Here is a 12,500-nt window from a genome sequence, read left to right on the forward strand (position 1 = left end):
GAGAGAGAGAGGGGGGGGGGGGGGGGGGGGTGAGAGGGAAAAACCCAGTTATTCACAGCTGACTGCTCCACTTCAAGTGGCAAGGAGAGGGGGGTGGTTTTGGGGCTGGGGGGGATTTTGGGGGCAGGCCCGAAGCCGAGAGGGGTTGAATTTGGGTGGAAATCGAAAAAAGAAAAGAAGCAAAATGAGGCCTTTGAACCATCACACCGCGGGGTGGCTCGCCGTCTCCGTCCTTCTGCGTTTCGATCGAAGCGTCGCCCGGCCCGAACGACGCGCGTCACAGCTCTTTGCCGGCGTGAGAACGGCGAGGCCCTCGTGCGGCTACGATGGGGTTCGCCTCGCGACCGAAGAGGTGATTATTACATTTCACTGCATATATGTATGGAAGTATGTATATGTATGTGACAAATAAAAATCTTGAATCTTGATGGAACCCTGACTTAGGTCACTAAAACGCCAGGCGGCGTGGAAACAAGGCGTGGCTGGCTGCCGCGCCGGCCTGTTTGAGACGCCGGCCGCTCCCGCGCCGCCCTGCTTTGCCGCGCCGCCTCCCGCCTCCCCCTGCATCACGCCCGTGCTCACTCGCTCCTACATTCCCTCGCCCATTAAAGCGCCTGCGTTTCTGGACACCTCGCCGGGTGCGGACGCGAAATCAATGGAAGACCGTCCGAAAAAGAAGCGCGAGAGTCGCCGGCCAGAGGCGCTGCTTTTAGCTTGACGCATTGCGAGGTGAGAGCGGAGCCGTTCCACCGCCGAAAGTGCCCCCCCGCTTGAGGCACTGTGACATCACAGATCGAGGTCGGGCCGAGGCGCGCCACGGGGAAGGCTCTGAATTTTGAATTTTGTCTAAACTTTCCAAAACACGATGAAATACATTTCTCAAAGCCGAACTCAAATAAGACGACTCGCCGCGCGGCGTTTACTCTTGGAAGCGGGCGGCTCTCCGTGACCCCTTTTTTTTTTTTTTTTTTTTTTCTTCGAAAAAACCCCCCACCGGAGGAGAAGTTCAGAGGACACGAGCTCCTCCAACAGCTATCTCATCCAATGTATTTTGGGAAAGTGATGATCCATGAGACCGAGGCCATTCATCAGCACCGAGCGCTCAAGAACGGACTTGCGTTCCTGACGTCTCCGTCCCCGGCGCGTTCATCCTCGGGAAGAACAGACTTGTTTGCGCCTCCCCCACCCTCCGTTTTCGGGGCATTCTTGGCTCCCTGCGAACGTGCGCTCGGAACCCTGCTGGCGCCACGGGACGACGGCGTCGAGCGGCTTTTTTTGGAGAACCCCCGAGTACAGACAAGCACGGGTATTGATAAATGGCGTGTGGCGGGAGGCCAGAAAGCACAGCTCAGATCCTCCCTGTGACATAATTAGATATGATAATTGTGTGATTTATTTAGATTATATGTTAGAGATGTGTCATCGGAGACATATTTTTGTGACGCAAGTTTGAATGCATAGAATTAGCTTTTTTTCCGATCCGTTAGAGTCAGGGGAGTGACGTTAGAGTTCGGGTTAATAGCATGGTTCACTGTAGTTTGTATATTTATTGTGTGTGTGTGTGTGTGTGTGTGTTTTGCCGTTGGGGGTTCTCACTGGTTCCAGTGCTCCTTGGAGACTCTATAGAGGGTGGCAAACACCAGCGGCAGGATGACTTGACAGTTCTCTTCAATCAGACTGAGGATGTACTCGTTGTTCCAAAAGTACAGAGCCCGCTCGGCAACCTGGACGGGAAACAAGACGGGGGAGACGAGGGAGATGGAGGGGTGTGATGACATCATATTCTGATAACGGAGAAAGCATCACGACCGGCTCATTCCAGAAGACGGCCTTCCTTTGTTTTGTGTGGTGTGACTCATGTGCGTGTCACTGTCGTGTAATATGTCGTAGGTGTTTTGTTTTCTTAATCCGTTTATTTTAATCGAATGGTTCGGGGGGATTTCAAAACAACAGAGAGGGAGAGAGAGAGAGAGAGAGAGAGAGAGAGAGAGAGAGTCTGGTTGGAACCTGGAAGTGTGGGCTGGAGATGCAGGCCGCGATCTGCTTGAACAGAGGCTCCTGCACGCGGATGAACTGGGACGGCTCGATCACATCCAGGATCTCCTCAATCTCCCCCAGGAACATTACCTGCACACGCACAGGCACAGGCACACATATATGCACACACACACACACACACACACACACACACACACACACACACACACACACGCGTACATTTAAACATTTATCTTGATATCTGCAGGTCATATGACAATTTACAATTCTTTTCAACATTCCAATGAAATTTTATGTAATCCTTATGGAGTCTTGACCAGTGACTAAACACACACACACACACACACACACACACACACACACATACACACACACACACACACATCCCACCTCTTTCTGCGTGCACGTCTTTGGCCAGTACTTCAGCAGGCCTCTAATGATCTGGCCAGAAAAAAAAAAAAACATTTCAAACAACTTGTTACAAGGTTATGATATTATATCAAATATTATATAAAAACTATTAAAAATGTGGTATTCAAAGATGTCTTGTTCCTGAGGGAAAAATGGGCAAAACTATGGCAATCATGCCGCTGTCGTCCAGGGAGTGGAGGACAAAATGGATTCTATTGAGTACGGCACAAGTTTTTGTTTGTTTATCATTACACTGATTTCGGAATGGATATTTACAGTACATTCAATTTGTTTGAATGGTAGTCACAGAAGTTGTACATTTTTGTATTTTTTGTAATTGTTTTCAATGGTCTAGTATCAAGTAGTAGCAATATTTACCCAATTAACACATAATCAAATCGAGAGGGCGATGCCCTTTCTTGTCTCGTAGCGTAGACCACCCACCGTGTATGTTACATCTTTGTATTGATAAATGACCAAAAATATTCAAATGATCAATAATATTCAAATGATTGATAAGCAGAACAGGAAACAGTAATGTGTTGATTTAAAAGGGGGACTCACATATTCAGTGACTGTGGCATCTTTCTCCATAAACTGCACCACACAGTAGGCCAGCTGGAGAGGAGAAGGTACGTTAGTTGACACTCAGCATCCCATCCACACACACCAACACACACACACACACACACACACACACACACACACACACACACACACACACACACAGTCAAACACAGACACACACACACATTCACACACACACACACGCACACACACAGACACACACACAGACACACACACACACACACACTCACACAGACACACACATGCATGCGCACACACACACACACACACACACACACACGCACACACACACACGCACGCGCACACGCACGCACACACACACACACACACACACACACACACACACACACACACACACACACACACACACACACACACACACACACACAGATTCCCTGAAGCTGACAAGGAGACAAAGGGGTCTTAGCCCTTATCCCTCGGATTATATGCAGCCAAAAACTGTAAAAATAAGTTTTCCAGTGGTAAACTGAGTGTGTGTGTGTGTGTGTGTGTGTGTGTGTATGTGTGTGTGTGTGTGTGTGTGTGTGCGTGTGTTTGCAGATGCACACGTGCATGTTTCTATTTCTAAAACATCAGCATCTTCCCCTAAATTGTCTGCTATTATTTCCAATTATTCAGTGTATGAATGTGTTTTATCTGTGTGTGTGTGCGCGTGCGTGTGTATGGGCATGTGTGTGTTTTGCCGTTGCCCCCTCCACCCAGGATGGTTGCCGGGGCGAGTGGGCACCGTGGCGACGGAGTGTGTGTGTCTGTTTACTTCGGAAGGAATGATGTCACACACACACACACTCTGCCTTAAGGGCAATCAGAGATACAGCATAGATCTCTCTCTCTCTCTCTCTCTCTCTCTCTCTCTCTCTCTTCCTGCCTCTCTGACTCACTCTCACTCTCTCTCGCCCGCCATGTCCTTCAGACGACCTATATAAATCCATTTTGAATTTTATCAGGGTGCGTTTAAGACAGAGAAGTCTTTAGCCAATGACAGTGGAGGAAGTTGGGGTAATCCATCTATATATTTAATCATCCGTCCGTCCGTCTACCCATCTATTTATCTATTTATCCACCAATCCATCCATTCATTCATCCATCTATACAGATAGTCTTCCTCTCCTCCCCTCTCCTCTTCTGTCATCTTCTCTCCTCTTTTCTGTTCTCCCCTCCCCTCCCTTCCTCCTTCCCGTCTTCTCTCCTCTCCTCCCTCCCCACCCTCCACTCCTCCCCCTCCTCCCCCTCTCCTCTCCTCTCCTCTCCTCCCTCCTCTGCTATCCTATCTTCTCTCCTCCTCCCCCCCCCTCTCCTCTCCTCCCTCCCCACCCTCCACTCCTCTCCTCCCTCCCCACCCTCCACTCCTCTCCTCCTCCGCCTCTCCGCTTCTCCCTTCCGCTCTCCCATCCTCTCTCCTCCTCCTCCTCCTCCTCCCCTCTCCTCCTATCTTCTCTCCTCCTCTCCTCTTCGCCCCCTTCACTCATCTCCTCCACCCCCCTCTCCTCTCCACCCCATGCCCCCTTCCACCACCACCGACACCCGTGTGTGTGTGTGTGTGTGTGTGTGTGTGTGTGTGTGTGTGTGTGTGTGTGAGAACAAGGGCGCTGAAGGAGGGGTGGGGGGGCCGACAATTTTAGAATGAGAGAAAAAGCAGGAAAGAGAGGGGGATTAAGGCACCGGGGCTATTTGAAGCACCATTCAGGCGGTGGAAGCGTCGGACCGTGTTGTCGGGGACAGCGCCGTTGTCAGGCTAAGGATTAAGGGCGTTGTGGCGTCTGCCAGCGCTGAGCTTTTAACCGCCACCGATTCAGCCAGGTGACAGCGAGGGCGTGGTCGCCGAAGCCCGCGTCGAAAATGTTTTGGGTTTTTTTTTTTCGTTTTTTTTCTCGGTGCAATATTGAGCGCGGGACTCTGCGGGATCGAGGTACCCGTCTTGTCGTTAACAAAATTTGCCACGGCCCAGAGCGGGCGAGAAGAAAGCTCATTCATCAGTTTTAGTCCGAAAGCATTTGATTTGTTTCCCCGAGAGGTTGAACATTAGCGAGGCCACTTACAACCGCAGTGATTCGTTTGCGTTGATGTAGGTGCGCGCATATGACTGAGCTCGCACTTATCTGCACTTATTGTCCAATGGAAAATCGAACCTCCTAAAAGCGTACATGTTTTTGTTTTTTTGTTGGTACTAAGCGTTTGCCTGCGTGGGTATTCAGGCTCATTCAGCTGCAGGCAACTGCTGTGACGCATGCATGAAATAAAAGGCCCCAGCGAGGCCTGAATTTCCACAGCTAAACACGGCAAAAGGGATTTTTCAGGATTTTGCAGCTCCGTTGATATCTACCACAACTTAGATCTGGGGGAAAAAAATCCTTCTGAGATTTCAAAGACAGAGCAACTGGGATATTTTGATATTCCAATATAAAACTGGGTCACGACTGCAGGACCACACCTACTGTATTCAAAGCAACGGCTGTCCGCGAGACCGCTTTACCCTAGTGACCCTGCTTGTCAAGAATCCTGTGTGTGTGTGTGTGTGTGTGTGTGTGTGTGTGTGTGTGTGTGTGTGTGTGTGTGTGTGTGTGTGTGTGTGTGTGTGCGTGCGTGTGTGTGTGCGCGCGCGCGCGTGTGTGTACGTTTGCGTCTTTGTGAGCTGGAAGTGTGTGAATAATGGATGTGTGTGAGCCGCTGGGAGAAGTTGGGAAGGAGAGATGTAGGGCACGGTGATGCTCGGGCTCAGAACACACACTCATCATGCACATACACCCACACACGCTCACACGTACACATAGATTGTCATTCCCCGCCATAGAGAACAAACTGTGCCTTCTGCCTGATCAAATATTGGTTGAGACAAATACAATAGGTTTTAACACACACACACACACACAAATTTGGCTGTGTTCAAATTGAGCAATCGGCAAGCCTCTGCAGCGTGAAACGTGACTCACTCCTGCCCTCTAGTGGCGAATGCGGCGCAATGACATTCACCGTCGGTCACCGATGTGTTCACAAAACTCCAGTAAATCTGGACGTGGTTACAAGCAAGGACACAGTAACCTTGGGAATAAATTCATGCTCCCCGTTGTATTTTATATGCCAATATATGTTTTACCCCCATTGAGGTAAAACAATCATCAAACAAACAGCGCTCATGTCCATAGCCATTGTGAACGCCCGTGAAGCCACGCGCAACTGTGGCCTCACAGCTATAATAACTATTCGCCGCAGGCATGTGCAGAAGCCGGGGCGGACGGTGCCGGAGCACCTGCCCCTTTACCCCATGACGCCCTTTTCATCAGGTGCGTCTGACTCTCTGCTTGCGGCCAAAGGTGCTGCATGTGATCACTGAAATAAGTTTAATATCATATCCCCATAGCGTCCTTCCTGCCTCCTCTCCATCACCACCAAGCTTCATCGAAATGCACCCAACCAGCGATGCAGTGCAACAACCAGTCAGGATCTCCCTAAATCTCCATATAACAGTGATTGATTGGGTTGGTTGATTCAGTTGATTCCGATGTAAGATTTCAGTTGGTTTTGGGAAAAACAAAAATATTTTTGTTAATTATTATTAAGCTTGTCTCTGGAAGAAAGGTAAAGGGCTGTGAAGAATGTGTGTCTACTCAGCACTGTGCGCAGAAAATTATTATTTTTTTGATGGTGATTGATGTTTTTGTCATGTGGTGAGTGTTTGTTCTTTTAATCTAATATGGGAAACACCCTGGGCCGAACGTAGGGATGCGCATCTCTCTCATAAACTGTATTGTGCGAAGGACTTTTGGCGTTTGAGGTGCGTCTCTCCACGGCCTTCAGAGGTGCAGCTTGTACAGCAATGTCAATGACTTTTTAAGTGCCGATGAAAACCCATTCTAGTGTGACTTCCGTGAAACAATAATTTGCTTGAAATCGATGGTTGGCAACGTTCTTGTGGATTTGGATAGCTTCATTGCAATGAGCCAAATGTTAAAATAATCCAATCTTCAAAGTTCACCCCTCTGCATTTTTTCTTCTTAGAATTTGCTTTCCCCTGTGTGGCGCAGCCAGCCTCTTAAACTCGTTTCATTCATAATTGGGGGCCAAAATGGAATAACACAATGATTGAAAATCTTTGGAGCAATCGATACGATGAGGCCTTTAAGGTGATTTTTCATGTGACATGGAAAGAACGACCCAAAATGTTCATGACGGTGAATATTGCACAGGGGAAATCCAACCTGAGAAATTTGGATCTCAATTTCAAGTTCTCAAGTTGTGTGGCGTTTCCTCCCTCCTTCCATTTCCTGTTTGAAACAGGAGATGGAGGGCAGGGGGAATGTCTCGCGCATGCATGTTTCCAGGGCAGCCCCCACCCCTGCTGAAAATACGTTGAGGGTGATGAGGCTGTAGTCAGCGGGTCAAAAACAGACTCAAAACGGACTCAAAACTCTGTCTGTGCTTCGCGTTTGAGTCAATCAAAGGAACTGACACGTACCATCGCATGTGCAAGTGTCTTGTAAAGAAGTATAATTATAGTTTGCTTTTTGAATTTAAATAAACCAATCATCCTCACACCCCGGCAGCATCTGTTACTCTCTTCCTCCCTCGGCCATCACACCATCCAGTCTGGCTCCAGCCCAGAATAAGTCTAGAGCTGCTTTCGCACACGCACTGCAACCCTGAAATTACGCGGACATTGCCCGGAGGAGCCGTATGTGTGAAAGCAAATGTCCAAATCAGTTGGGCCGCGCATGGACGGACTTTACCCAGCCAGCACCAGAGTACAAAGTCTGGGTAATGTCAGATTGAGCGGTATGTGTGAACAGAGCAGGCGGTTGTCTGGAGAATTCACAGCGCGGGAGTGGGCGTGTCGCGTCTCGATGACGTCTGCCATGCGACGGTTATTCACCTTCATAAGGATCTTTGTGCACGGAGCGGAGCTGCTTTGTACTCCTTTCTGCTTTCCTTTATATTCCTTTCCACTCTCGTTTTTATTACAGATACAGTAGGAGCAACTTGGAGAGGACAGCTGGAGCATGACAGAGCCCAGGCCGACCAGTGATTGGGGCGTGGCTGACCCATGCAAGAACCGTGACAGGTTCGCGTTCGGACCCTGGCTGTAATTCTATCCCCCTCGATGACGTAATCTCGCGCCCGCGCCCGGGAGCACCCCCGGGCTGCATTTGCGGAGAAGCAGTTGCAATGCTTTATCTGTCCACCGCGGGGAGCAGTGGTTCACAACGTAAAGCAACTCGTGTATATGGGATATTCCTGCGTTAATTGAATGAAAAATATACATGTTTTGGAACGGACATATATTCTGTACATCTAATACAACCAATATATACATATCTGATTTTAAACAACGAATGCTTTGAAAGAATGAATGAATCCCTGTTTTGTTATGTATTTTCTAGAGTATTCAATTGAGTAAAGTGAACGAAAACACTGTGCCTAATCATGTGTAACAGGTGTTATAATTCATCAAAAATAAATGTGAAATATTGCAACAAATTTAATCGCAATACTTAATGTATCGCAAAACTCGCCATATCATGCATTTTCAGACATTTTGGAAGAACCGTCCCTTTTATTGTGTCTGCGCTGCAGGCACTACTGTAGGAACCATCGTAGTTCTTACAACTCCGTTTTGAGCAACTCATTCAGCTCCTGCTCCAGGACAGGGACTGAACCTTCAGTGGTGGCTGTGCCGGTGATGGGACAAATAATGAAATAAAAATTGTATTTTTATTGTCGGTGTATTTATTTCATTTTACGAAGTGAATTGAATGAAACAGGAAATCCCCGAGCGAGCGAGCCCTTGCTTTACGAAAGTGGGAAGAAAGTTTTAAATTATGTCTTGTAGATCTAATATGAGTACATATATGTATGGAAGTATGTATATGTATGTGACAAATAAAAATCTTGAATCTTGAAAAAAATCTTGAATCTTGAGTGAAGATTCAGCAACTGGGTTGGTTATTTCTCGCCTAAATTTTGTTCAGAAACAAATTTTTGTGGATTGATAAGGTGAAAAAAGTGAAAGTTGATGGACTAAAAACAATGGACCACTACTACTATGCTCAAACCCCATTGGCTCACAGAACTAGGGGCCTCAGGAGGGAGGTCAGCACACAGTGAAACAGCATGTCAGGAACAAGAGGGGTTTAGAGGCATGTTAGAATGGCTTGAATCCATAATCAGAGTGGTATTTTTGCCCAAAAAAATTCAAAGACATGTTTTGGGGACTGCAGGGACGTATATTAACTTGTTGAAAAATAACATAATAGGTCCCATTTAGAGCTTGTAGCGACGGGACATACCACTAACTGAAATGAGTAAATGAGTGCTTTTTTAGGGGTTAGTGTTAGGGTTATGACTGAACTGGTAATATGGACACCACCACTTGTCAACTATTCAAATTGTAAAGTTGTAAAAGCTATGGAGTAAACACAACGCGGAACTCGTGCTGAAACCCCGCTGGATGACGTCTCATCTGCGTCACCAGTGCCAGGTTCTCCCAGGTCCCCCAGGTCCTAGTGCCCCTCGGGGAGTCCCCTCATGTGCGAAAACACGTTGCATCGTATGGTGAGGTCCCAGATAATATACGTATATTCCCACTCCTATATATATATATATATATATATATATATATATATATATATATATATATATATATATAAAGGAGTGTGCCATTCTCATCTGGTTCCATGCTGCGCTTGAATAAAATAAAAGCAAAACTGTCAAAAAACATTGCTCTGTGTCCTCTGTGACGACTGGATGAGCTTGAGACAATGAATGACATAAAAACAACAACAAATAGCAGGGTTATCATTGAGGTGATAATGTACATAATTGCAGTGTAAGGTTTAGAAGATAAGGTCATTCATATATTTGAGTTACCATATTTCCTCAAATATAAACAGTTACTTAAATAAAAAACGGGCCTCTAATAAATGCGGGGGGTGTGGTCAACACAAACAAATAAAGGCCTAAGCCCTACCTGAGACTAAGACCAGGGTCAGGGGAAAATCCAAGGATGAACTACCAGTGCCTGTTACACAGTATGGGTACAGTTTGCCAGTTAAGCATGATGTACATTTCAGCTGCTTTGCTGTCACTTGATAAATTCATGAATACAATCATGCTCAATCATTTTCTACACTTTCTTGTCTTCAACTCATTGTGTGAGAGGTAAACCTAACTCTGAGAATCTGAGCGGGTATTCTTTTGTCCTACGGTGTGCCATGTGCGGTCCTTATAAGCCATTATTACTTATTACTACTACTATATGGAAATACTTATTTGAAGTATATTATTAGTATCTATCAATCCCTGTGCTTTTTATAACAACAACTAATGCACACACACAAGTGTAATTGACTATCTGTGGCTTATGACTATTGATTGTATGAGATCATTTTTATCTGTATTGTTGCATCACCCTTTATTGTTTATCACATGTTTTTGCAATTTTACCTAATGCTTCCAAATTTACGTTTTTTTTTATAATCATTTTTACACATAGCCTTCCAGTCTACAACTTTTACACAAGGGTACAGTACTTGTCTCTAATTGCCGCAGTACACATTTTTGAGTGACTACGAGCAGACCGCAGGTAAAGCCTTGGGCCACCTCTTTGTTTGCACTTAATGGCCGATCATTGTGTCACCCAACAGGTGTGGAAACCCTCACACCTAACTCATACATATGCAAACGCAGACCCATTGATGAAAATCTCCAAATCTCAATGGAGCAATCCACCCCTTTCTCGCTGAGAGGGGAAAATTCCTCTCTGTAGAGGGGGAAGTGAAGTTAGCACCATCTCATGGTGACACACTGCAATTAAAGAAATGGGTGTGTTTAAAGTCGAAATTAAACACGCCCTGTCAGGACACATGAGAAGGAGGGGGCATTCCAGGCGAATGGCAACCGGCTGGAAAGCACATGGTGTTTGGCTGGAAACTGCCTGAAACTTGGTTGCAAGTCAGCTGTCAACCGGCTGGAAGAGGCGTCTTCAAGTGGCTCCTACGTCCAAATACATGGAGTATCAACGCGAAAAAGTCAGAATTACTGATAAGTCACCTCGTTGCCTTGTCTGCCATCTTGGGTGTGCTGATAAACTCTGCAGCGTCATTGCGTCACGTCCTCCCTCCTACACGCTCTACTCAGGCTCCGCCCTTCGTCCAAACCAAACTGAGTATTTCCAGGTAGTGTAAACGTGTCTTACACGGACAATCTCAGGTTGTGTGCTAAATGTGTGAAAGGGAAACTCGGGACAATGTCCGGACCTGATTATCCGGACATTGTCCAAATTTCATGTGTGAAAGCAGCTTAGGAGTGACCAACCGAGGTTCTTCAATCAGGGAAAGAAGGGGTCGGGGCTAAGAACGGGGCCAGCTTTTGTGAACATTGGTTCAGAAAGACAGAAATATTGATCGATCCAGACAAAAACACGAAAAATGGTAGGGTCTCACAGCATCATACCACAGTGTGTTTTCATACAATGTTTCATCAAAAATAACTGAATTGCAAAAGTCACTGCACAAGTCAGTAAAGAGAGGCGAGATTCATTAAGACACATGGATCTCATAAGGAGCTCATCTCAGGTACAATGCAGGTAAGGTGGCCTTCAAATATACGCAACGTGTACAAACTGCATGAGTGCTGATAATTATTGTGTAGTGTGTAAGTATGTAAACTGTAACGTGTAAACGTGCTCACAGAAGTGTGATTAATCCAGTATTTGAGAATGGCTTCCCAACGATGACTCAGCCAATGGCAACCAAAGCTACGCGGCTATAAATAGAGAGAAAGTACTGAATGTGTACGTGTATGTGTGTGTGTGTGTGTGTGTGTGTGTGTGTGTGTGTGTGTGTGTGAGTGTGAGTGCGAGTGTGTTAGTCACCGACCTGTGCGTGGAAGATAGAGAGGGACTTTGCTGTGTGTAGCGGGATCAGAACCCGAACCAAGAACTGCTTGTGCTCCGACTTCAGAGGAAGGGCAAATCCATTTATGATGCTGGGGAAGTGGAGAGGGAGATGGGAACAGAGGAGGAGAGGAGAGAGTTATTATGTCATGCAGTCGGCTGTCTGTACGGCGTCTGTCCAGCTGCTCCATAGTCTTCCCGTCTGCGTAGCATCACCGATTCCATACGGTAACCGCCATTTTGTTTCAGTACTTTCTCTCGTATTGTTGAAGCTTCACTTATTCAATTTGCCGTTCTGACGGCGCAACTCCGTCCCTCCTTTGGATAAACGAGTAGAGCCCAACGGTTGGAAAAGGGGGGGGGGGTTGGCTGATAAAATAGGACGGCCAATAAGGGGCGTGGAAGCATGTGGCGCCGTCAAGTTGTCTGACGCAACTAGCTCCGTACACCTTCACACCTTTTTTTTTTTTCCCCCCGTCGTTTAGTCGTTCTGCCGTTCGGTCTCTGCGTGACCTCGTTTCCTGTGCCGCTTCTTCTTGTTGACGTTACACAACATTTGCGCCAATGACATCTCACTTTTGCCGTCACGCCGGAT

At 46.8% G+C, this 12,500-nt stretch overlaps 1 protein-coding gene across 1 annotated transcript in view; it reads right to left on the reverse strand.

Annotated features, from left to right (window-relative positions):
* ppp2r5b (protein phosphatase 2, regulatory subunit B', beta) overlaps positions 1-12,500 on the reverse strand; it is a gene marked incomplete at its 3' end in the record, with an annotated part of 35,590 nt that overhangs the window by 1,884 nt on the left and 21,206 nt on the right. The window contains exons 7-11 of the mRNA XM_080023628.1: positions 11,889-11,997; positions 2,974-3,027; positions 2,389-2,439; positions 2,008-2,127; positions 1,597-1,724 (exon numbers count right to left, since the gene is read on the reverse strand). Coding sequence (XP_079879754.1) covers positions 1,597-1,724; positions 2,008-2,127; positions 2,389-2,439; positions 2,974-3,027; positions 11,889-11,997 — 462 coding nt within the window. The remainder of the gene's footprint in view (positions 1-1,596; positions 1,725-2,007; positions 2,128-2,388; positions 2,440-2,973; positions 3,028-11,888; positions 11,998-12,500) is intronic.

Source organism: Zeus faber (genome assembly GCF_960531495.2).
Source record: "Zeus faber genome assembly, chromosome: 22".
Lineage (NCBI taxonomy): Eukaryota > Metazoa > Chordata > Actinopteri > Zeiformes > Zeidae > Zeus > Zeus faber.